Source organism: Erpetoichthys calabaricus, chromosome 6 (genome assembly GCF_900747795.2).
Source record: "Erpetoichthys calabaricus chromosome 6, fErpCal1.3, whole genome shotgun sequence".
NCBI classification, from domain to species: Eukaryota; Metazoa; Chordata; class Cladistia; order Polypteriformes; family Polypteridae; genus Erpetoichthys; species Erpetoichthys calabaricus.
In genome coordinates, this window is record NC_041399.2 from 126,684,984 (window position 1) to 126,709,662 (window position 24,679).

Sequence of the window (24,679 nt, forward strand, 5' to 3'; positions counted from 1 at the left end):
GAGCCGCAGGGCGATCTGCGGTGTCTGCGTTTCTCACCTAAGTGCACAGGTGGGAAACTGCCCACATCCATGATTGTTCCTGTGGCTGATGGGCTGCAGCTGCCATGTCCTCCCCGCATATATAGAGAAGCGCGAGCCGGTTAAGGGGGAGAAGAAGTAAAAGAAAAGAGAGGAGAGGAGAGAGAACGGAGGTCGCAGGAGGAGGCAGGAATCCGCAGCAGTAGGATGTCAGTGCGTGAGAGCGAGCGAGTGCTGGCTCGCGTGTAGCTGAACAGGCGAGCCAAACAGCTGAAGCAGGACGGTGTAGAGAAGGTCAGCTGCATTAAGTGTCTTGCCTGTTGCAGAGCCCGCATGGGAGAAGCAGGTGAGACGCTAACAGAGAAGAAGCACCGGGGATTGTCATCTGTTTTTTGAAGACTGCTTCCTGTTGACGTTTTAACCTCGAGTTAAAGGATTGTTATTCTTGTGTACTTTAAACCTCTACTTCACCACTGTTTTAAGGATTATTTATTTAAAGATTTATTGAATGCTCTACTGCCCTTTGGACACCTGTTTTGATTCTTTTAATAATCAGTTATATTATTTACCAGTGTTATTTATTAAAGGTAGACTACAGTATATATAATTTATCAGTGTTATTTGTTAGGAAAATTGATTTTATGTTAATATATTTGGGATGTGGAACGGATTAACTGGATTTCCATTATTTTCAATGGGGACGTTTGTTCTAGATACGAGAAATTCGCTATACAAGCTCAGTGCTGGAACGAATTAAACTCGTATCTAGAGGTTCCACTGTATATATATATATATATATATATGTGTGTGTGTGTACACATATATACAGTGGTGTGAAAAACTATTTGCCCCCTTCCTGATTTCTTATTCTTTTGCATGTTTGTCACACAAAATGTTTCTGATCATCAAACACATTTAACCATTAGTCAAATATAACACAAGTAAACACAAAATGCAGTTTTTAAATGATGGTTTTTATTATTTAGGGAGAAAAAAAATCCAAACCTTCATGGCCCTGTGTGAAAAAGTAATTGCCCCCTTGTTAAAAAATAACCTAACTGTGGTGTATCACACCTGAGTTCAATTTCCGTAGCCACCCCCAGGCCTGATTACTGCCACACCTGTTTCAATCAAGAAATCACTTAAATAGGAGCTGCCTGACACAGAGAAGTAGACCAAAAGCACCTCAAAAGCTAGACATCATGCCAAGATCCAAAGAAATTCAGGAACAAATGAGAACAGAAGTAATTGATATCTATCAGTCTGGTAAAGGTTATAAAGCCATTTCTAAAGCTTTGGGACTCCAGCGAACCACAGTGAGAGCCATTATCCACAAATGGCAAAAACATGGAACAGTGGTGAACCTTCCCAGGAGTGGCCGGCCGACCAAAATTACCCCAAGAGCGCAGAGACGACTTATCCGAGATTTCACAAAAGACCCCAGGACAATGTCTAAAGAACTGCAGGCCTCACTTGCCTCAATTAAGGTCAGTGTTCACGACTCCACCATAAGAAAGAGACTGGGCAAAAACGGCCTGCATGGCAGATTTCCAAGACGCAAACCACTGTTAAGCAAAAAGAACATTAGGGCTCGTCTCAATTTTGCTAAGAAACATCTCAATGATTGCCAAGACTTTTGGGAAAATACCTTGTGGACTGATGAGTCAAAAGTTGAACTTTTTGGAAGGCAAATGTCCCGTTACATCTGGCGTAAAAGGAACACAGCATTTCAGAAAAAGAACATCATACCAACAGTAAAATATGGTGGTGGTAGTGTGATGGTCTGGGGTTGTTTTGCTGCTTCAGGACCTGGAAGGCTTGCTGTGATAGATGGAACCATGAATTCTACTGTCTACCAAAAAATCCTGAAGGAGAATGTCCGGCCATCTGTTCGTCAACTCAAGCTGAAGCGATCTTGGGTGCTGCAACAGGACAATGACCCAAAACACACCAGCAAATCCACCTCTGAATGGCTGAAGAAAAACAAAATGAAGACTTTGGAGTGGCCTAGTCAAAGTCCTGACCTGAATCCAATTGAGATGCTATGGCATGACCTTAAAAAGGCGGTTCATGCTAGAAAAACCCTCAAATAAAGCTGAATTACAACAATTTTGTAAAGATGAGTGGGCCAAAATTCCTCCAGAGCGCTGTAAAAGACTCATTGCAAGTTATCGCAAATGCTTGATTGCAGTTATTGCTGCTAAGGGTGGCCCAACCAGTTATTAGGTTCAGGGGGCAATTACTTTTTCACACAGGGCCATGTAGGTTTGGATTTTTTTTTCTCCCTAAATAATAAAAACCACCATTTACAAACTGCATTTTGTGTTTACTTGTGTTATATTTGACTAATGGTTAAATGTGTTTGATGATCAGAAACATTTTGTGTGACAAACATGCAAAAGAATAAGAAATCAGGAAGGGGGCAAATAGTTTTTCACACCACTGTATATATATATATATATATATATATATATATATATATGTGTGTGTGTGTGTGTGTGTGTGTGTGTGTGTGTGTGTGTGTGTGTGTATATATATATATATATATATATATATATATATATATATACACATTATATATATATACACATTATATATACACATATATATATCCATCCATCCATTTTCCAACCCGCTGAACCCGAACATATATACACATATATACACACACACATATATATATATATATTATATATATTATATATATTATATATATATGTACTCATATATATATATATATATATACTATATATATATATACACACATATATATATATATATATATGTGTGTGTATATATATGTGTATATATATATGTGCATATATGTGTGTATATATATATATGTGTGTGTGTGTGTGTATATATCTAATAGCTCATAATGGAAAATTTGCATTACTTTTAGTTGTGTATATTAAAATAGGAGAGAAGTTTTTGGAGACAGTAAATGAAGGCCAAGAGTGCTTTAATCACTGACTGACTGGCTGGCGGTTACTGATGACGTCATGCAGGTTGATAGGGGATATGATGAAGGGTAATTTCTTGTCCAGATTTAACATCCTAAAAATCTCCATCAAGCTGTGATATAAAAGAAAACGCCTCAAATGACAATGATGCAGATGCTATACAGGTTTTGAGAGAGGCAAATGCTTTAATGAATTTCAAAATGCTGCTTCTAATAAGAAGTGAGAATGCAGTGTTATGAGAGATAGAGAGGTGTTTACAGTTCTGAAGCCTCACCAAATCATAATACTGTCCAAAGGTGAAAGCACAGCGCCACATAAAAAGTGTGCCAGTGAAGAAGAGTAGGAGATAAGGTGGTCCATGAAAGTATAGTACACACTTGTTAGGAAACATGTCTTTCTCCTTTTGATACTAAAGTGATGCTTGTTTTTACAGACTTTGATTTAAATCAATATACTGTATGTAAAATCTTGTTTTTTTTTCTACCTTTGACTTCTAGTATTTAATGCCTGGTTTCTCTGAAAATAAACTCAAATAATTAGTAAATGGAAACATTAATTTTACCTCACTGAAACTTCCTTTGTTTGTTAATATCATTTGCACCAGTATTTGTTAGAGTGATTAGTTATTTAGCTCTTTCAAAAGGTAGAGACCAGGAAAACTGAAGGATAAAGGTAGAATTGTTGGATTATGTCACTGCATGTTTATTCAGATGCGAGCTGTGCTAGATTAGTGTAGCCCTTTTTAGAGAAATAACCCAGTGGCAGCGATATTTCTGTGGCTCCAGCTAATATATTCGAAGTTGAGTAGCTAGCATCTGCCATATTGCTCTGTTTGAAATGTGCAGCCCTTTCAAGGTAAAAGTCTGAAGTTTCATTAGGAGTGCGGCTCTTTGAGCAGCTCTTGTCCTTTGCTAAGACATTCTGAAGTGTAGCACTTTCATGGGAAGTGACCAGGGCAAAAATAGCCCCTTTTCCTTGGTTGAGGTATTTTTGCGATCTGTTTAATCTATAACCCATCAGGGGCAGCAACAGCCTCTTGGCCACTGTGTGTTTGAGACCTGAGTGAATGTCAAATAACATAATTTTGTCTCACCCAAAGTACTTAATCTAACACTATTGGTACTGCAATGTATATACTTGTATACAATTTTTGTGGTCAATTTATGTGCCACATATGGTATATTTGTTGAACTTGATGGTGAACAGGTTGAGACATTCCTGTAAATAATTTTGCACATATGAAGCATGTTTTGTGAATAAATTGTTAACATACTTTTGACTCACCCTGTAAATCAAGGCTAACAATTTAGGCATTCCCAGCATTAATTTGTACACTTTTATATAAAGAAATCTTTAGAGGTTAAAGTTCCTTTTGTGAACACTTCTACATGACAAAACAGTATTTAAACTAGGAATCAAAACCAGCATCTATAGTTAATACATATATCAGTATTTTTTTCATTATTTATAAAGTTGACTTTAGTAAAAATCCATAAGCAAGTAATTTGAATTTTCTTGATAAGAGAGTGTTTGCTGACACCATTATTAATTAATATCTCATTTTATTGGAGCTTTCTAATATTAAACGTCAAACTGAATCTTTGTGAAGTCAGTGTGTAATAGATGTTAACAATATTGATTTTGTATTGTTAGTAATCTTGGATTAACCAGACTAAAGTTATTAATAGGCCAGCCTTCATTAATTATATTAATAAGTTTTTATATTTTTTGCAGAACCACACCTTTGAAAAAGAAGGAGTTTACATTGTGGCAGTGAATGTTTCCAATGTGTATGGTTGGGTTGAGAAAATCATTAGTGTGGTAAGTTACAGTAAACCTAGCCATCTTAAAACATATCTTTCTGGTTCTTTAGAATGGATAAATAAGGAATACAAGACCATATGATGAAAGACTTAAAAAGCAAAGTTTATCTTGTTTCATTTCTTGGGTTAATTTTGCTTATGTGCCTTTCAGTGCAATGAGGCTTAAAATTAAAGTTTGGCAATTATGAGTCCCGGGACAGAAAAATATAGTAACAAGGCATAAAGTCGGGTGCTGGTAGTAGAAAAAGACTCTAATGTCAATTTGAAAAGGAATCATATTACAGAAATCTAAATTAATTACAAATATTAAACACAAAATAATAAAACCTATAAGCATTCACCCCCTTAATATAACACACCTAAGTCATCACTGGTAAAGCCGTTTGATTTTAGAAATCACATACTGTAATTATTAAATGGAGATCGTTTGTCTGTAGTTAAGGGGTTTCAGTTGACCGTAGTATAAATGAACCTGTATCTGTAAGGTCCAACTTGTGGTGAATCAGTATTGTGGTCTTACCTACACAATGAAGACAGAAGAAGACTACAAGCAACTTTATGAAAAGAAAATTGAAAAGCATAAGTCAGGGAATGGAGATGGTAAATATCCAAGTACTGAATACTCCTTGAAGTATTGTTAAATCAATCATTAAGCAAGATGTGAAGAAGGGGCCCGAGTTGCATTGAAAGCTTGCCAATAAAGCAAAAAAAACTAAACTAAAAAATTTGAGTTAGCCAATAAAAGGTGTAATTTTGCTTAACTTCTCACTACATCCATAATGGCTAATATGGTACAACACTCTAGTGCATCAGTCACTAAGAAATGGAAAGAGTATGGCACAACTCTTAACTGGCCTACAGCTACACAAGAACTAAATGATCATATATGAAGAAAACTAGTGAGGGAGGCTCCAAAAAGTTGTGTGATAATTCTGAAGCAATTACAAGGTACAGTGGCTGTAATTAGGAAACTTTGCATTTAACAGCAGCTTCCCAGGTGCTTCACCAGTCACAGCTTTATGAGAGAGTTACACATAGAAATTCACTGATTAATATAAACACACGTAACTTCACATCTAGAGTTTGCCAGACAGAATATGGGAGACTCTAAAGTCCGCTAGAACAAGGTTCTATGGTCTAATGAGGTCAAAATTTAAGTTTTTAGTAATCGGACTAAACAGCTTGTTTGGCAAAAGACAAACAGTCCGATTTAACAATTAACAAAAATATACCATACCAACTGTGAAGCATGTTGTGGGTATGCTTTTCTGCAGTAGACCCTGGAAGGATTGTTTGTGTACAGTGTAAAATGAATGCAGCAAAATACTGGAATATCTGGGAGGAAAACCTGATGCAGTCTGCAAGAATCCTGCGTCCTGGGATATTTGTTTTCCAGCAAGACAACAAACCCAAGAATAAAGCCAAAGCTGCTGTACACACACATGGTTTAAAAACAACAATGCTAATGTCTTGGAGTAGCTTATTCGGAAACCAGATCTCAGTCTAATTTAGAATTTGTGGCTGAATTTGAAAAAAAAATATTCCCTCATGATACTACTGCAACCTGACAGAGCTTGTGCAGTTTTGCAAAAATGAATGGGGAAAAATTGCACTGTTGGGATGTGTAAAGCTGATATAGACCTGCACATACAAACTTAAGGCTGTAATTTCTGTCAAAGGTACATCTATTAAATACTACTTTGAGGGGACTGTGTACTTATGCAATTGTTTTTTTTGTTTGTTTGTAATTAATTTAGACCAGTTTGCAGAGACCTGTTTTCACTTTGACATTGAGTCTTTTTTAAAAAGCTTAATTAAATCCACTGTGATTTAATGTTGTTTAACAATAAAATGTGAAAACCTCCAAGAGGGTGAATACTCTTTATAGACACTGTATGTACATTTTTCCTTTAAATATGTAAAAATATTTCATTGCATGGCCACAATAAGCAATTTGATAGGAAGCAAAAAGCTATAAGAGCATTCTAATTAATTATATTTATTGCTGTAATTCAGTGATTTGCTTGTATTTTTCCCCTAATTTAAAAATCATGCACATTCACAGTATAACGTATCATTTTCAGTCTTATTTTTTTCTCTTCCTCTTACAGGCAGTTGTCCAACAAATCCTTTCCAATTTAACATTTAATGTCATGGGTGAGCACTTGGTGAGACTAGGTGAAAATGTCACTTTTGAGATGGAACTCTTCACTACAGTCCGGCAACTTCTCTTTCTCAATGCTACTTTTGAGACTGGCATAACCCATACCTACTGGCTTAGTGATGACTCACCTGCCTTTGAAACCAATAATTATCTTCAGCTGCTTGAAAGTTATGGCTTACAACACTGCCTTTTTCGTGTAAGGATAACTCATCAGTATAGCAAACCTGGATGTTCTGATGTTTCGGCTACTGTTTTTTCACCCACCATGATGGTTAGTGTAACACTGCCAGAGCAACTAGAAGTATATGACACAATTTGGAATATAGTTCCATCTGTGCTTTGGGATACAGTTATTCCCTCTGGCATAAATACAACTTTTCTGATTTCAAGCTCTACAGATAAAACTGGATCTTTTGTTTCCTGGAGGATTACAAAGGATAATTGTACCTTTGTCAACGCAACAACTTCAGCTTGGTCTTTTACATATTCTTTTCAGGATTCCGGTATTTATAATCTGATGGCAGTAGCTTTCAATCCACTCAGTGAGGTTTCAGTTGTTAGTGAACTGATTGTGCAGGAGGCTATATCTGGGGTATCACTTTTTAGTGAACATCCTACCTGCATAACTACTGGCTCTACAGTTGCCATCTGGGCTAGCATCCAGAAAGGAGTTAACGTCACATACACATGGGACTTTGATACAAATACAAGTTTTTCTACTGGCAATTTACAGACAGCATCATATGATTATACTGAGCCAGGAATTTACTTTGTTACAGTGAAGGCAGAGAACCAAGTAAGCTCTATATCAAGTGAGCCACTGCAGATTTTTGTGCAAGACCAAGCTAGTGGCCTTCTAATTCATATTCCGAGCATCATTACAGTTGAAGAGAGTTCATTATTAACAGTAACTGTGATGACTGGTACTAATCTGACTCTAGATATTTTAACAAATGGCACTCTTGCGTTCACACAAAATGGCTATGCGGCGGGTGTTCCTATAAATGTGGAATTTGTTTTTAACCAAACAGGATCTTTACAAGTTGTTGTTAAAGCTAGAAATTGTGTGTCTACGCTGATCAAGACTTTGGCAGTTTTAGTTGTAAGAGAGATTTCCACCGTCGCCATAGAGACAACACAGTTGCCAGTGTTGGGCGAAGGCATTATTCTAATTGCAAAAGTCAATGGTGAGTAGTAATGTATTCTAAAATATTTCTGGGTACTGTAAATGTTGTTCACAAATTGAAAAATAATTTCCAGCATTTTAAGGGACTTATCTGAGGCAGCAGTCATTTGATTACATTACATGAAAGAGCAACTTGTCAGTTGGCAGTGAGATTTCCATAAAATGCTGATGCCAGCCAGAAAACGTACTGTTCTTATTTGAAGCAAAGTAATACAATAATTATCTATAAACCTATTTGCTTCCATCATATTGTGTAATCCTGAGGTAATTTAAAAGGGTGACATTTTAGTCACTGTTAAGTACAATATGATACTGTATATATTCTGCCTAATATGGACCAGTGAAAAAAGATGTCACTTGAATTTAACACAAATGTGTGGTGACCCAGCACCATCAACTGAAATGACACTATTGCTTTTCCTGGTAGAATATGGATACTTCAGGTCATTTGGCAAGTAGTTCACCACTTTTACAACATAGAAATAACATCAACCTGGGGTGTATTGGGGGTCAGAGAGTGGGTCTTAATGTATTGTTTTTCTTTGTATGATGATGTCTGATATTATTTACTTTGATTAATACTACCAAATTTAATTGCCTAAATTGGTTTTAGATTGATCTTCTAGATAGATGGACAACGAAATAACAAAAGCAAAAAATAAGTAGGCCAACACATTAGTTGAAGCTGAAGTTCAATATAATGTTTAAATAAAATGGTAATAAATGTCAAGGCAAATTGACATCTCAGTCATTTAGTACAATATATATACATTGCCTGACAAAAACTTTTCAGAACTTCAAACTGAAGGTTTCAAGTCTTCTAGCAGACTTGTTCCAGTCTGTAGTTTTGTTATACAGTAAGTGCTCAAGATTAAGTATTTTTAAAAAGACATTAACATGAAAAACAAAGCTAACAAACGTTCTGATAGGGTAGGCGTTAATAGAGATGAACACTAGGCCACATTAAACAACATACAAATGTCCATGAAAATTTTTCTTACGGTATTCGCATCACATAATCAACATGTCAAGTCATACATTCATATGCTGACAATAGGCAAAACACATATTTTTTCTAAACATATTGTTAAATAAATACTTAATGGAAAATCAGAGCAGTGTGCACAGTTGAAACCTAATAGCACAGATTTACTTTTTTCAATTGAAGACAAAACTGGTTTGCAAGATTCATCTTTCATCAGAACAGCAAAGTTAAACTGTAAGTCAGTTATACTGGACTGGCTCAAAAGTTTAAAAAAAAAAAAAAATTCAGCCCTGTATCTGGAACATATTTTCCAAAAATATTAACATGCACTGTTCATAAAGACTATTCAATGACAAAAAGTGAAAGCTATTATTGTTAAAAAGGTGGCTCAACAACATGTTTATATACAGGATCTATATGCTTTCACACTGCATATTTCCATTTTTGATTAAAGGTATCAACTGGAATATGACTAATTTTGTGTCTGGATCTGCAAGTCAGTTTGCAATAAAATGCTAATATGTTAAAAAAAAAAAAAAACTGTAAACATTTGAAAACTTTTATAGTTTTTGAATACTTTTCCAAGGCACCACAATGATACAGGATATTACTTGGTTTGCTTTTATTGATGAATAAATACAGGAATCACAGGTCATTTTGATAATTGCTGCACTGTGGGAGAATTTGATGAACTTCAAAAATGTAGTCTGTTCCCCACTTGTACCAGTGAAGAGTTTTAATCCATTGTTTCTTAACTATAAGACTTTTTATTAGCATTTGGAATTCTCAGGAACCCTACCCTACAATATTATCCTAAAACTTTGGTCAAGATATGTTAATATTGCAGATTTATTTAACGTTTTATAAAATATTAAGATTTAAATGTATTCTCTTTTTTTATTTTAAAGAAGCTGAACTATAAATCTTATCACTTAAAGCTAAAATATTATACTGTATTATACCTAGTCAGGAACATCCTTTACTCCCACTTATTTTTTATTTAATAGTGGAAAGTGGATTTTGAGCATCTCCAAATACTCCACAGTAAGACTGAATATTTATAATATGACTTGTTACATGCTGTGAACTTAGCACTGTGTTTGTCCATTTGTGAAATAACAACTAATAAGTCAGAGTTTTTTATATTTAATATATTTCAATAACATTTGTTTGTTTACAATTTTGATGGTACTTGTAAAGAAATAACTTGCCAGTTTCGTAATAAATTATTACATTTTTAGACACAAGTAGTGGTAAAAGTCCTCAAGTAGTGGTAAAAGTTTCCAGTATTCTGTGATGCTCTGCATCTACTTTTTTATTTTGAGAGCATTTGCCTCTGTATTTTTTACCCCTGGAAATTTACCTAATTGGGAGTGGAGAAAACAATGCATCTGCAGGAGCTTGGTACTGTGACTAGCAATTTCATCTAAGGTTTGTTTCTTATCTGCTTTGATTACATTGGTTTCACATTAAGGTCTTTGTTCAGTGCAACATTATGAAAACCAAAATTAACCCAAATGCTCAATGTAAATGTGGACAGAGCATTTGATAAAGGAATCTGCAACAGTGTTAACTTTTCAGAAATGCCATTTGCTTATTTTCCTTTTGTTATACCTATACTAGTAAACTGCATTGGTGCAATGAAATTAATGCATTTAATTAGCACATTCATAACATAATAAATTTCAGCATATGGAGTGTCCAGTTGTTAGCTATGCTCTCTAGATTCCCATGTGTATAAGCAATGCAAAAAATATGTAAATACATAAAAATCCAGATACATATTCTCACTACTATTCAGCTGTATTAGTCCCCCCATCAATAAAACTGTTATTTCCCAATATGTGTGTGTGTGTGTGTACTGTATATATCACTTGATCAAGTGTTTATAGCACATTTTACAGAGTATAAAGCAAAAATACCTTATCAAAGTACAACATGGTAAACACACAGGTTTTGGAATATAAATAACCTCTAATTTGATCTTGCATTACTGCTATACAGTGACTATGCCCTCTTATTATGCAAGCATAATTAATATTTAAAGTGAGTGTAGTATATTATCTGTCCAAAAGCAAAACAAATGTTAATGTTCAAATTTACAATTAACCAGTTTATTTGATATACATTCTAGTATCCTTATAGTAGAATCTAAGTAGAAACTAAGAATTTTTGAATGATCCTGATTAGAACAATTTCATTTGGCCTTTTCATTTGATAAGTTACAACAGTAGAGACATTTTATATAAACAAACTGCAAGCCACAATGGACATATAATGCACATAGCAAGAGTATGCTTTGGAGCTGAGTAGATTAGATTAGATTAATTTTATTAATCCCATGGGGAAATTCAAATGTGAACAAGGATGCAGATAACGCAGCAAATCAATCAATCACTCAATAAGCAAATAAAAAAAAATAGAATTAACAAGGACATTGGGTGGAAGTATTGCATTGTCTGATAGCAGTGGGCACAAAAGACCATCCATAGGTGCTTCCTAGCACCCATGGTGGAATGAACCTGTGACTAAAAATGCTCCAAGGGAACACCACCTGGAGGGGTTGAAGAGGATTTTTTCATGATAGCATATTTTGCCATCATCCTCTTTTCCAGTGTGTCCAAGTTTCACCTTGAGATGAGGCAGGCTTTCCTGATAGGTTTTTTTTAGTTAATGTGCTTCTTTTGAGCTCCAGTCACTTCCCCAAGAGACTGCAGTGTAGAATACCACACTGGATACTATGCATTCGCAGAACATTTTCAGCAGATTGCTACAAACATCAAAAGACCTTCATGTCTTTAGCCATCTCAGTCTAATCTGGCCCTTCTTGAACAGCACCACTGTGTTGTCAGACCAGTCTAATTTGTTGTTTATGTTATCCCCAGGTACTCATAGCTCTGAATCAATTCCATGTCCTCCTCCTGAATGGTGACTGGTCTCAAAAAAATCCTGGCATGCCTGGTGTCCACCACCAGTGCTTTTGTATTTCTGATGTTGAGTTGCAGATTGTTGTCCCTGCACCACAAGACAGTCCTCCACAACCTTCCTGTACTTTAAGTTGGCTCCATTTTTAATACAACCTATGATAAATGAGTCATCTGAAAATGACTGTAGATAGCAAGAGCTGGTATTGTGCTGGAAGTCTGTTGTGTAAAGGGTAAACAAGAAGGGAGACAGGATAGTTCCCTGAGGTGCTCCAGTATTACACAACACCATTTTTAACACAAACTGTCTGCCGGTCAAATAGTCTATGATCCAGGAGATTGTGGGAGCATCAAGATTCAAAGCCTTGAGCTTTTCCACGAGTCAGTGAGGCAGAATGGTGTTAAAAGCACTAGGAACATCTTAACTGTGATACCGACTTTGAACAATTGGGAGTAGGCTCTATGGAGCATGTAGATGAGAGCATCCTCCACACCTATATGTATGGCTTCAAATATCAACAGTTTAATCAGAATCAGAATATCTTTATTGTCATTGTAACAAATACAATGAAACTAGGTGCAGTCCCTGTGGTGTCAAAATATAAATAAATATAATTACAAAAGGATAAGAAAGGATAAGAAGAAATAAGGTAGAACACAAGCATTCAACATAAGACCTTAATTGCACATGAACACTATTACACAAGATGTCCTCTATTGCACTGCTGCATTGGAGGTGATTAGGTGGCATTCAGTGCCCTAATAGCAACAGGGTAGAACAACAACATTTATTTATATTGCACATTTTCATACAAATAATGAAGCTCAAAGTGCTTTACATGATGAAGAAAAGAAAAAAAAAGACAAAGTAAGAATTAAAATAAGAAAACACTAACATAGAATAAGAGTAAGGTCAGATGGCCAGGGTGGACAGAAAAAATAAAAAAAACTCCAGACGGCTGGAGGAAAAAAAAAAAAAAATCTGCAGGGGTTCCAGACCATGAGACTGCCCAGCCCCCTCTGGGCATTCTGCCTAACATAAATGATCAGTCCTTTTTGTATTTAGGGTTCTCATGGAAGGACTTGATGATGATGGTCATGTAGACTTCTGGCTTTTAATCCATCAATATAGGAACATCATGGTGCTTTGATTAGGTGTTGGTGGTGCAGGTTGCCACCACAGAAAACCGGGGACAAAAAAAAACAAAAAACAGAAGAGACAGTAGGGGTTAGTACGGATTTTGGAGCCACCATGAATAGTTATTATAATTAATAGAATATACAGAGCATCAGGATTAAACTAAAATGAAGTTATGAGAAAGTCATGTGAAAGTATTCAGGATTAAACTAAAATGAAGTTATGAGAAAGCCATGTGAAAGTAAAGTGTTTTGAGCAGTTTTTTTAAAGTGTTCCACTGTATTAGCCTGGTGAATTCTTATTGGTAGGCTATTCCAGATTTTAGGTGCATAACAGCAGAAGGCCGCCTCACCACTTCTTTTAAGTTTAGCTCTTGAAATTCTAAGCAGACACTCATTTGAAGATCTAATGTTACCACTTGGAATTTAAGGTGTCAGACATTCTGATATATAACATGGAGCAAGATTATTTAAGGCTTTGTAAACCCTAAGCAGTATTTTAAAGTCAATTCTGAATGACACAGGTAACCAGTGTAGTGACATCAAAACTGGAGAAATGTGCTTGGATTTTCTTTTCCTAGTTAGGATTCTAGCAGCTGCATTCTGCACTAGTTGCAAACGATTTGTCTTTTTTGGGTAGTCCTGAGAGGAGTACGTTACAGTAATCTAGTCGACTGAAAACAAAAGCGTGAACCAATTTCTCAGCATCTTTCAGTGATATAAGAGGTCTAACTTTTGCTATATTTCTTAAGTGAAAAAATGCTGTCCTAGTGATCTGATTAATATGCGATTTAAAATTCAGGTCACAGTCAACAGTTACCCCTAAATTCTTTACCTCTGTCTTGACTTTTAATCCTAATTCATCAAGTTTATTTCTAATAACCTCATTATATCCATTATTGCCAATCACTAAACTTTGTTTTCTCTTTATTTAGATTGAGAAAATTACTATTCATCCACTTAAAAACACAAGTAAGACATTGTGTTAGTGAAACAGACAGAGTCGGGGTAATCAGGTGCTATTGATAAATACAGCTGGGTGTCATCAGCATAGCTGTCGTAACTCACGTTATGCCCCGAGATAATCTGACCTAACAGAAGCATGTAGATCGAAAAGAGCAGCGGACCCAGGATAGAGCCTTGTGGAACACCATATAGAATATCATGTGTCTTTGAGTTATAATTACCACAACTAACAAAGAATTTTCTACCTGCCAGGTAGGATTCAAACCAATTTAAGACACTGCCAGAGAGGCCCACCCATTGATTAAGGCGGCGATTTCTACGAATATTGTGATCAATGGTGTCAAAAGTTGCACTCAGATCTAAGAGGATGAGAACAGATAAATGGCCTCTGTCTACATTTACCCGCAAGTCATTTACTATTTTAACGAGTGCAGTTTCTGTGCTGTGATTTGTTCTGAAACCCGACTGAAACTTATCAAGAAAAGCATGTTTATTGAGGTGGTCATTTAGCTGCATAATGACTGCCTTCTCTAGAATTTTACTTAAGAAAGGCAGGTTAGAAATGGGTCTAAAATTTTCAAAAGCATAGGGGTCAAGATTATTTTTCTTGAGTAGGGGTTTAACTACAGCAGTCTTAAGACAGTCTGGGAAGATCCCCATATCTAATGACGAGTTTACTATGTCAAGAATACTATCAATTAGCACGCCTGATACTTTGAAAAACTTGTTGGTATTGGGTCAAGGACGCAGGTGGAGGGTCTCAGTTGAGAAATTATTTTATGTAAATCGGGTGAATCTATCCTGGTGAAAGAGTTTGTTTATAACGGAGTACTGGGGCTTAAGAGGATCCGCAGTGTTGGGGAGATATACTATATTATTTCTAATATCATTAATTTTTTGATTGAACAATATAGCAATAGCCTCACAAGTTTCACTAGAAGTGTTTTGGAGGCATTTCTCTCAATGCAGCGCCTCTCAAGACGGACTGTGTTATTGTATTCTGTTATTTTAACCTTCAACATCTCATAGTGATTAGATTCATACCTAGTGGCATGGATCGTGGACTATCTTAAAGACAGACCTCAGTATGTGTGTCTTGGGAACTGCACGTCTGACATTGTGGTCAGCAACACAGGAGCGCCACAAGGGACTGTACTTTCTCCGGTCCTGTTCAGCCTATATACATCGGACTTCCAATAGAACTCGGAGTCCTGCCATGTGCAAAAGTTCGCTGATGACACTGCTATCGTGGGCTGCATCAGGAATGTAGGGACCTAATCAATGACTTTGTTAAATGGTGCGACTCAAACCACCTACAACTGAACACCAGCAAAACCAAGGAGCTGGTGGTGGATTTTAGGAGGCCCAGACCCCTCATGGACCCCGTGATCATCAAAGGTGACTGTGTGCAGATGGTGCAGACCTATAAATATCTGGGAGTGCAGCTGGATGACAAATTAGACTGGACTGCCAATACTGATGCTCTGTGTAAGAAAGGACAGAGCCGACTATACTTCCTTAGAAGGCTGGCGTCCTTCAACATCTGCAATAAGATGCTGCAGATGTTCTATCAGACAGTTGTGGCGAGCACCCTCTTCTACGCGGTGGTGTGCTGGGGAGGCAGCATTAAGAATAAAGACGTCTCACGCCTGGACAAACTGGTGAGAAAGGCAGGCTCTATTGTTGGCATGGAGCTGGACGGTTTAACATCTGTTGCAGAGCGACGGGCGCTCAGCAGGCTCCTATCAATTATGGAGAATCCACTGCATCCACTAAATAGTATCATCTCCAGACAGAAGAGCAGCTTCAGCGACAGACTGCTGTCACTGTCCTGCTCCACTGACAGATTGAGGAGATTGTTCCTCCCCCAAACTATGCGACTCTTCAATTCCCCCCGGGGGTGGGGGGGGGGGGGGAGTAAACGTTAACATTTAACATTATGCAAAGTTATTGTCTGTTTTTCACCTGCATTATTCTCAATCTTTAATATTATTTATTGTATCAGTATGCTGCTGCTGGAGAATGTGAATTTCCCATTGGGATTAATAAAGTATCTATCTATCTATCTATCTATCTATCTATCTATCTATCTATCTATCTATCTATCTATCTATCTATCTATCTATCTATCTATCTATCTATCTATCTATCTATCTATCTATCTATCTATCTATCTATCTATCTATCTATCTATCTATCTATCTATCTATCTATCTATCTATCTATCTATCTATCTATCTATCTATCTATCTATCTATCTATCTATCTATCTATCTATCTATCTATCTATCTATCTATCTATCTATCTATCTATCTATCTATCTATCTATCTATCTATCTATCTATCTATCTATCTATCTATCTATCTATCTATCTATCTATCTATTAGTTAGTTTAGTTTTTCTCCATTTATGCTCAGCTCTCCGGAATGTTCTCTTTAAATAAGACACTCTTTGGGTCTTCCATGGTACAGTATAACAATACTAGAAGATTTTTTAACTGTCTTTTCAGGTGCAACTATGTCAGCGGCAGCTCTCACCTTAGTATTAAATTGTTCCACCTTACTATTTACATTATCCTCGCTATTGTAGTTAGCACTATCAACAGACTGTTTGCTTACAATGTTTGTAAGTTTTGAAGTTGCTGATGAATCAAAGAAACTGTTTTTCAGTCTATTAGTCTTTGTTTTGATGCTCATAGATCTTTTGCCTGATGGCAACAGTTGGAACATATCATGAGCGGGGTGTTTAGGAGTCTGATTTCCTTATGCAGCAAGAGCTGTACAGATAGATACTTTATTAATCCTAAGGGGAAATTCACATACTCCAGCAGCAGCATACTGATAAAGACAATATTAAATTAGAGTGATAACAATGCAGGTATACAGACAGACAATATCTTTGTATAATGTTAACGTTTACCCCCCCCCCCCCCCGTGTGGAATTGAGGAGTCGCATAGTGTGGGGGAGGAACGATCTCCTCAGTCTGTCAGTGGAGCAGGACAGTGACAGCAGTCTGTCTATGAAGCTGCTCCTCTGTCTGGAGATGATACTGTTTAATGGATGCATTAGATCATCTATGATTGACAGGAGCCTGCTCAGTGCCCGTCGCTCTGCCATAGATGTCAAACTGTCCAGCTCCATGCCTACAATAGAGCCTGCCTTCCTCACCAGTTTGTCCAGGTGTGAGGCGTCTCTCTTCTTTATGCTGCCTCCCCAGCACATCACTGTGTAGAAGAGGGTGCTCGCCACAACCTTCTGGTAGAACATCTGCAGCATCTTATTGTAGATGTTGAAGGACGCCAGCCTTCTAAGGAAGTATTGTCAGCTCTGTCCTTTCTTACACAGAGCATCAGTATTGGCAGTCCAGTCCAATTTATCATCCAGCTGCACTCCCAGGTATTTATTGGTCTGCACTCTCTGCACACAGTCACCTCTGATGATCACGGGATCCATGAGGGGCCTGTGCCTCCTAAAATCCACCACCAGCTCTTTGGTTTTGCTGGTGTTCAGTTGTAGGTGGTTTGAGTCACACCATTTAACAAAGTCCTTGATTAGGTTCCTGTACTCCTCCTCCTGCCCACTCCTGATGCAGCCCATGATAGCAGTGTTGTCAGCGAACTTTTGCACGTGGCAGGACTCCGAGTTGTATTGGAAGTCTGATGTATGTATATAGGCTGAACAGGACCGGAGAAAGTACAGTCCCCTGCGGCACTCCTGTGTTGCTGACCACAATGTCAGACCTGCAGTTCACGAGACGCACATACTGAGGTCTGTCTTTAAGATAGTCTACAATCCATGCTACCAGGTATGAATCTACTCCCATCTCTGTCAGCTTGACCGTATGGAGCAGAGGTTGGATGGTGTTGAAGGTGCTAGAGTAGTCCAGAAACATAATTCTTACAGCACCACTGCCTCTGTCCAAGTGGGAGAGGGATCGGTGTAGCATGTAGATGATGGCATCCTCCACTCCCACCTTCTCCTGGTATGCAAACTGCAGAGGGTCGAGGGCGTGGTGGACCTGTGGCCTCAGGTGGTGAAGCAGCAGCCACTCCATGGTCTTCATCACATGTGACATCAGAGTGACAGGCCGGAAGTCATTCAGCTCACCTGGACGTGATACCTTTTGGGACTGGGGTGGTGCAAGATGTTTTCCAAAGCCTTGGGACTCTCCCCTGTTCCAGGCTCAGGTTGAAGATATGCTGTAGAGGACTCCCCAGCTCCAAAGAACAGGCCTTCAGCAGTCGTGGCAATACTCCAGCTGGACCCGCTGCTTTGCTGGCACAAAGTCTCCTCAGCTCTCTGCTTACCTGGGCTGCTGTAATTGTGGTTGGGGTAAACTCTCACCTATGCTGGTATTAGCAGAAGGATTGGTTCTTCCAGAGAGGGTAAAGAGCAGCCGATAATCTGCTGGGCAGTCTTTACGATCCGCTGAAGTGTTTTCCTGTGCGCTGTTGTGCAGCTGGAAAACCACACGCAGAGGCAATAGCACAGGATACTCTCAATAGAGCAGCGATAGAAGGACACCAGCAGTTTTGGGGGATGTTATTTATCCTGAGGGCTCTCAGAAAATAAAGTCTCTGCTGAGCCGCCTTTGCCAGTTCAGCTGTGTTCACACCCCAGGGCAGGTCTTCCATGATGTGGACTCCCAGGAATCGGGAGTCTGACACCCTCTCCACACAGTCCCCTCTGATGTAGAGTGGTTTGATGTCTGTTTTTTTTTCCTGAAGTCCACAATGAGCTCCTTGGTCTTAATTGTGTTCAGGAGCAGGTTGTTGTCAGTGTACTAAGCTGTCAGCCGCTCCACTTCATCCCTGTAGGCGGTCTCATCCTTCCCAGAGATGAGCCCCACCACAGTGGTGTCGTTTGCAAATTTGACGATGATGTTGCTGTGGTGGGCGGGGGCGCATTCATGTGTGTACAGCGTGAAGAGCAGGGGGCTCAGCACACAGCCCTGAGGAGAGCCAGTGCTGATGCTGATGGCCGAGGAGATGTGAGGGCCCACCCTAACCCTTTGTGTGCTGTCTGTCAGGAAGTCTTTAATCCATATACAGGTGGAATGCGGTAGTCTCAGGGCAAGCAGCTTGCACACCAATCTGTGAGAGAGAATGGTGTTAAAAGAAGAGCTAAAATCAATAAAGAGGAGACGTGCATAGCTCTCCTGGTGCTCCAGATGGGACAGGGTAACATGGAGAGCAGTAGCAACAGCGTCCTCAGTAGACCTGTTAGCCCTCTAAGCAAACTGGTGTGCATCAAAGATGGGAGGGATGAAGGACATATGACATGACTCTGGACCAGTCTCTCAAAACACTTCATCAACACTGGGGTGAGCACTACTGGCCGATAGTCATTCAGGCAGGTTATGGGCGATTTTTTTGGTAAAGGGAGTAAGATGGAGGATTTCAGACAGGGAAGAACTGAGGCCTGGGGCAATGACAGGTTAAAGATCTTTGTAAAGACCCCAGCCAGCTGCTCTGCACAGCTCCTCAACACACGTCCAGGGACACCGTCGGGACCTGCTGCCTTCCTAGGATTGACAGCCTGGAATGAGCATCTCACCTCATGTTCCTCCACCCTAAGGGAGGGGGTGATGTTGTTGTGAACTGCTGCTGCGTGTGTAACAGCTGCCTCTGATAGATCCATCTCAAAGCGAGCAAAGAAGTGGTTCAGCTCCTCTGCCATTGAGGTGTCACCTTCAGCAACTCCATGGCTGGTCCTGTAGTTGGTGAAGTGCTGGACTCCCTGCCAAACCTGCCTGCTGTTATTACTATCCAGGTGCTCCTCAATCCTTCTCCTGTAGTCCCTCTTAGCCTTTCTGATGCCTCTCTACAGGTTGGACCATGTCATGCTGTAGAGAGCCTTGTCACCGCACCTAAAGGCAGTGTTCCTTTCCTTTAGCAGCCGCTGAACCTCTCTTGTCATCCAGGGCTTCTGGTTTGGATAGACACAGATACGTTTCTCCACTGTGACAGTGTCAATGCAGGTTTTGATGTAACACAATACACTGTCGGTGTAGAGTTCCAGGCGTGGACTTTCAAAAATGTCCCAGGTAGTCCTGTTGAAGCAGTCCTGCAGCTGCATAGAGGCGTCATCAGGCCAGGTTGTGATGGATCTTGTGGTGGTAAGAGCAGATTTGTGGAGAGGGGTGTATGCAGGAATCATCAGCAGTGACATGTGGTCAGACTGGGCCAGGTGTGGAAGCTGTTTAGCTCTGTTGCCCAGCTTGATGTTTGAGTAGACCTTGTCTAGTGTGTTGGCTCCTCTAGTAGCACACTTTACGTGGTGGTGGAGTTTGGGGAGCACTGCTTTTAAATCCACGTGATTAAAGTCCCCTGTGATAATGAACACTGCATCAGGGTAACGGCTCTGTTGGCTGCTAATGCTGCTATATAAATGTCTCAGAGCCAAGTCAGCATTAGCAGCTGGTGGTATGCAAACAACGGTGATCATTGCCACATTGAACTCCCACGGTAAATAGATAGGTCTACATTTCAAAGTCATATACTCCAAGTCAGGGGAGCAATGGCTATCCACTATCATTGCCAATGTGGAGGGCTATAGAAACAAAAGAGTACAACAAATAGATTATAACTGGAGTAGAGATTCTAACCACTAGCAACATATGAAATAGCAACATTTGAAATGAATTTATTTCTTTTCAAAAGTCCTTTATAAAAGCTTTTATTGTATTTAAATGTTTGTTTGCATTGTAGAGTAACAGTACACATTAATGGATGTGAACTTTTACATGACATTGTTTTTGTCTGTACTTGTTATCTCTTATGTTTCTTGCGCTTTTCTGTAGGAATCATTTGGGCGAACAGAAATTATATTTACACTTGGACTCTTCCTCAGAATATTACAATTGTATCTGGGAGCCCTGCTTTGCTGTACAATTGTAGCCACACTGACTCTCAGCTGATTACTGTGTCAGTCACCAACTGTGCATCAAATGCTTCATCTGAAATTGAACTGAATATATATTTAGCTAATGTTGGACCTCGACTGTTTCATCAAGCAAATGTGGGAGCAGGGGCAACTGTTCTTTTTACACTAAAAGTGAGTGATTTCTCTTAACACTCCTTACGACCATTTTGTATTTGGAATGTTTTTAAAACTCTGCATTTGTCTTGTAAATTTGACTGTAAATGAATGTGAAATTTGATATGTTGTTGTTGTATTATTTATCTTGGAAATTAACTGTTTTTCATTTGCAGTATGAGTACTGAGGCCTATCCTGACAGCACTCTGCACCAGACCATTACAGATTAGCTTTATCATTCAACTGGAATAAAAATAATCGTTTAAAATGGTTTTAGATTTGTCTATGTCTGCATTAATATAGTATGTCCCACTTTTTCCTGTCACTCAACTGGTATTATAACCACCATGCATGTGGAGTATCCACATTGCAGTTTCATGTGGGTTTTTAGGGCTGCTCTTGGCCAGGCTATTGTGGGTCACCATGCCATCAGATGCTCACTGGGAACCTCCAGTCCTGGCTCAGTGAATGGGTGCCAGTATTCCAGCTTCAGCTGATATTTACTTAATTTTTTAGAAAAAAAGTGAATTCCTATGTTTTTGGTTTGTTCTTTGTTTGACATTCATCTTAGACCCATTTTTCCATGGTTAATTCTATCAGAAGGATTTTTCTGTAGACCATTGAAACACACAAGACCCTCCACTATGCCAAGATATCTCTGTGACAGTTTGAGTAAGCTGGGAATACATGTTGTCCTCAGAGACATTCCATCTGTGAAGTGAGAAGAATCAATTTCAGTGCAGACCTAGTAAACTCAGGAAGGAATATATATATATCTTGTCTGAAAACTGGGACTGTTTTATATTCATTGGTTAGGGAGAAAATGTTACTGTTTTCCACATAACCCCATATATTGGTCAAATTTAAAAAGTTTTTAAGCCTAACGGAAACCATTGCATACAGTTATGTACATTTAATGGCTTAAATTATTATAGCCAGTATTTTTTTTGCAAAAATATTTCTATAATTTAATAAGAAATTTACCTTTCCTATTAGATTCTGACATTTACAAAATGTTTACAATGATAGATTTGTTTGTTAAATTATCTTCTTGGAAGAAAATGTTGTTGTCATTGTAAAGCATCAGGCAGCTGGTTAAGGAAAAAGAAAAAGGAGTTCCGAGTTCTAAAAACTATTAAAATTAAGGCAAAAGAAGTCTGTTTGCTTTCACAGCAATAATTGGTTATTCATTTTAAAAGTGGCCTGAATGAAAACCTTCAGTGCCACCCTAGGAACTGAGTTTGACACCCTTGCTTCCATGGTTTCCATGGTTATTTATTCTGCTCGAATTTACATCATTTAGTATTTTTAAATGTCAGTTAAGCAGTTTGTTATGGTTATGCCTTCCCGTTCGTGAAATGAGTCTTTTTTAGTCATAGAATAATGATGATAGAATAATGATAGATAGAATAATGAACTGTTAACTTTCTCAATCTTTAGGCCTTTTATGCAAATGAAGAATCTTTTGATATTTATTTTGGTGATGGAAACATGAACACTTTGTTATGCCCTACTGAGAGAAATTTAAGGTAAATCAAGCATGTTACATTCATGGACTGTGCTATGTGAACTTTTGAAATCCATTTCAATAGTAGTTCGTCTTTTAGGCTTTAATTTAATAACATAGCAACTGTCATTTTGGCAAGCAGATTATTTCAGAATTGGCTGAAGGTCATTTATCTCTTACAGTAGCTTCATTTTTTTTCTTCTTATACTTTTTTAATGATTAAGAAACTTAGATTAGGTAGAAATATCCAAAAACGGAGTAGCATTGATAAAAATGAAACACATTTTAGTTTACTGCCAATTTAAACTCTATAATAAATTGAATATTTGCAGAGTATACATACCCTAGTTCATAAGCACTGTATTAAACATTAATACACAGAAGTAGCAAGTACACATTTTAGATTTGCACAAATTTACAAACATTTTTTATTATTTTCAGTTCTCCAGTATTATAAAATATTTTGATGATGATAATATATTGATTTCTAGACGTGATAATTCTTTATTCTCATCAGTTTTACATTTTAAATGACACAAAACAGCAATGTTTTAAATTAAGCAATTCTGTAAAAAATGCAACTATTTTGATTCAGTATGTTCAGTTTTATATATTTTGTCAAATAGCAATGTGTCAGATCCTGCCTTGCTGTCACTGTGTGACCCTTAGCAAGTCAATATAACTGAGCTCCAGTTGTGAAAATGTACAATTACAGTGTATCCAAATCTTGTTTCATTGGACAAATGTGTCATATAAATATACAATAATTAATTAATGCACTTTTTCTTGTTTTAGCTGCACAATTCAATACACTTACTCATTAGCTGGAATTTACAGAGTAAAGGCAGAATCAACTAAGGGAACCAATATTTCCTCTGTGATCATAGTTCAAGAATACATCAAAGACTTGCTTGTTATTGGTCCTAAAACATGGAAACTTACTGTAAGGTATGTGTGATAATATTCCACTACAGGGGATCAGATAAATATTAAATCTCAAGCAAAGGAGATGCCAGAATAGTAGTATAAGAAAATCACTACTTGAGCTATAACGTCTTTAATTAATTAAATTAATTAATTAATTAAGATGTAAATGATGTTAACATTTCTGAAATAGTACAGCCAGAGGTGCCACTGACAAAGGAAAGAGCCTAGAGATAAAATCGAGTACTGTGTTTTACTGAACAACTGTGAATACTGGATTTTTTTTCACCTTTAGTGAACAAGTTCCATCATCTGTAACCTGGACAGCACAGATCTCACAAGGATCAAATTGCATCTATCAATGGACATTTTTAAATGGAACTGAGAAAACTGTCTATATAGGACCCAATATGGTAAATCTTATACTTTGTGACTCTATACTGTGGTAAACAATTTCATTATGTTTTGTGTTTGTGTGTGTGTTTCCCTGTTCATGTTTACCTGCTGAGCATTTCTGATCCATGAAGCTTATAACAGAAACATTAAACCCTATCTCCTTATACAAGGTATGGTTGAACTGTATTTCCAATCCTGTGCTACACTGGAAACAGTTGAAAACAGTTGAAAGACAAAAACATAAGCTAGTGTTTCTAGCTTTATCAGTGCACACTATATTGTTAAAAATAAAGGTGTCAGAGTTGTTGTTCTTAGCAATGCCATAGAGGAACCATTTTTGGTTCCTTAAAGAAACACGCACTTGAAGGTTACAGAATTTTCTTTTATTTATTTAGATCAGCAACAGGCTTCATAAATAATGATAAAGAGATAACAGCAGATTTATAAAATACCTATGGGTTCCTGAGTTTTGAAAGTCTCTTACTGCATATAAGGAAACTGGCTAAGTGTGGAGCCTTATTTTTCCAAATATTTAGGAACCTTTTTCAAAGCATAAAGACCTAATTTCATTTGGAAAAAAACCATTTACAGAACTAAATGGCTCTTTGTGAAGGAAGTGTTCTACAAGGATCAGCACACCCCAGT

At 37.8% G+C, this 24,679-nt stretch overlaps 1 protein-coding gene across 1 annotated transcript in view; it reads left to right on the plus strand.

The window, feature by feature from the left end:
* Positions 1-24,679, plus strand: part of LOC114642973 (uncharacterized) — a 273,815-nt gene that overhangs the window by 128,889 nt on the left and 120,247 nt on the right. Inside the window, exons 8-13 of the mRNA XM_051928772.1 lie at positions 4,716-4,802; positions 6,916-8,155; positions 20,971-21,224; positions 22,648-22,736; positions 23,510-23,662; positions 23,934-24,051. Of these exons, the coding sequence (XP_051784732.1) occupies positions 4,716-4,802; positions 6,916-8,155; positions 20,971-21,224; positions 22,648-22,736; positions 23,510-23,662; positions 23,934-24,051 (1,941 nt within the window). The remainder of the gene's footprint in view (positions 1-4,715; positions 4,803-6,915; positions 8,156-20,970; positions 21,225-22,647; positions 22,737-23,509; positions 23,663-23,933; positions 24,052-24,679) is intronic.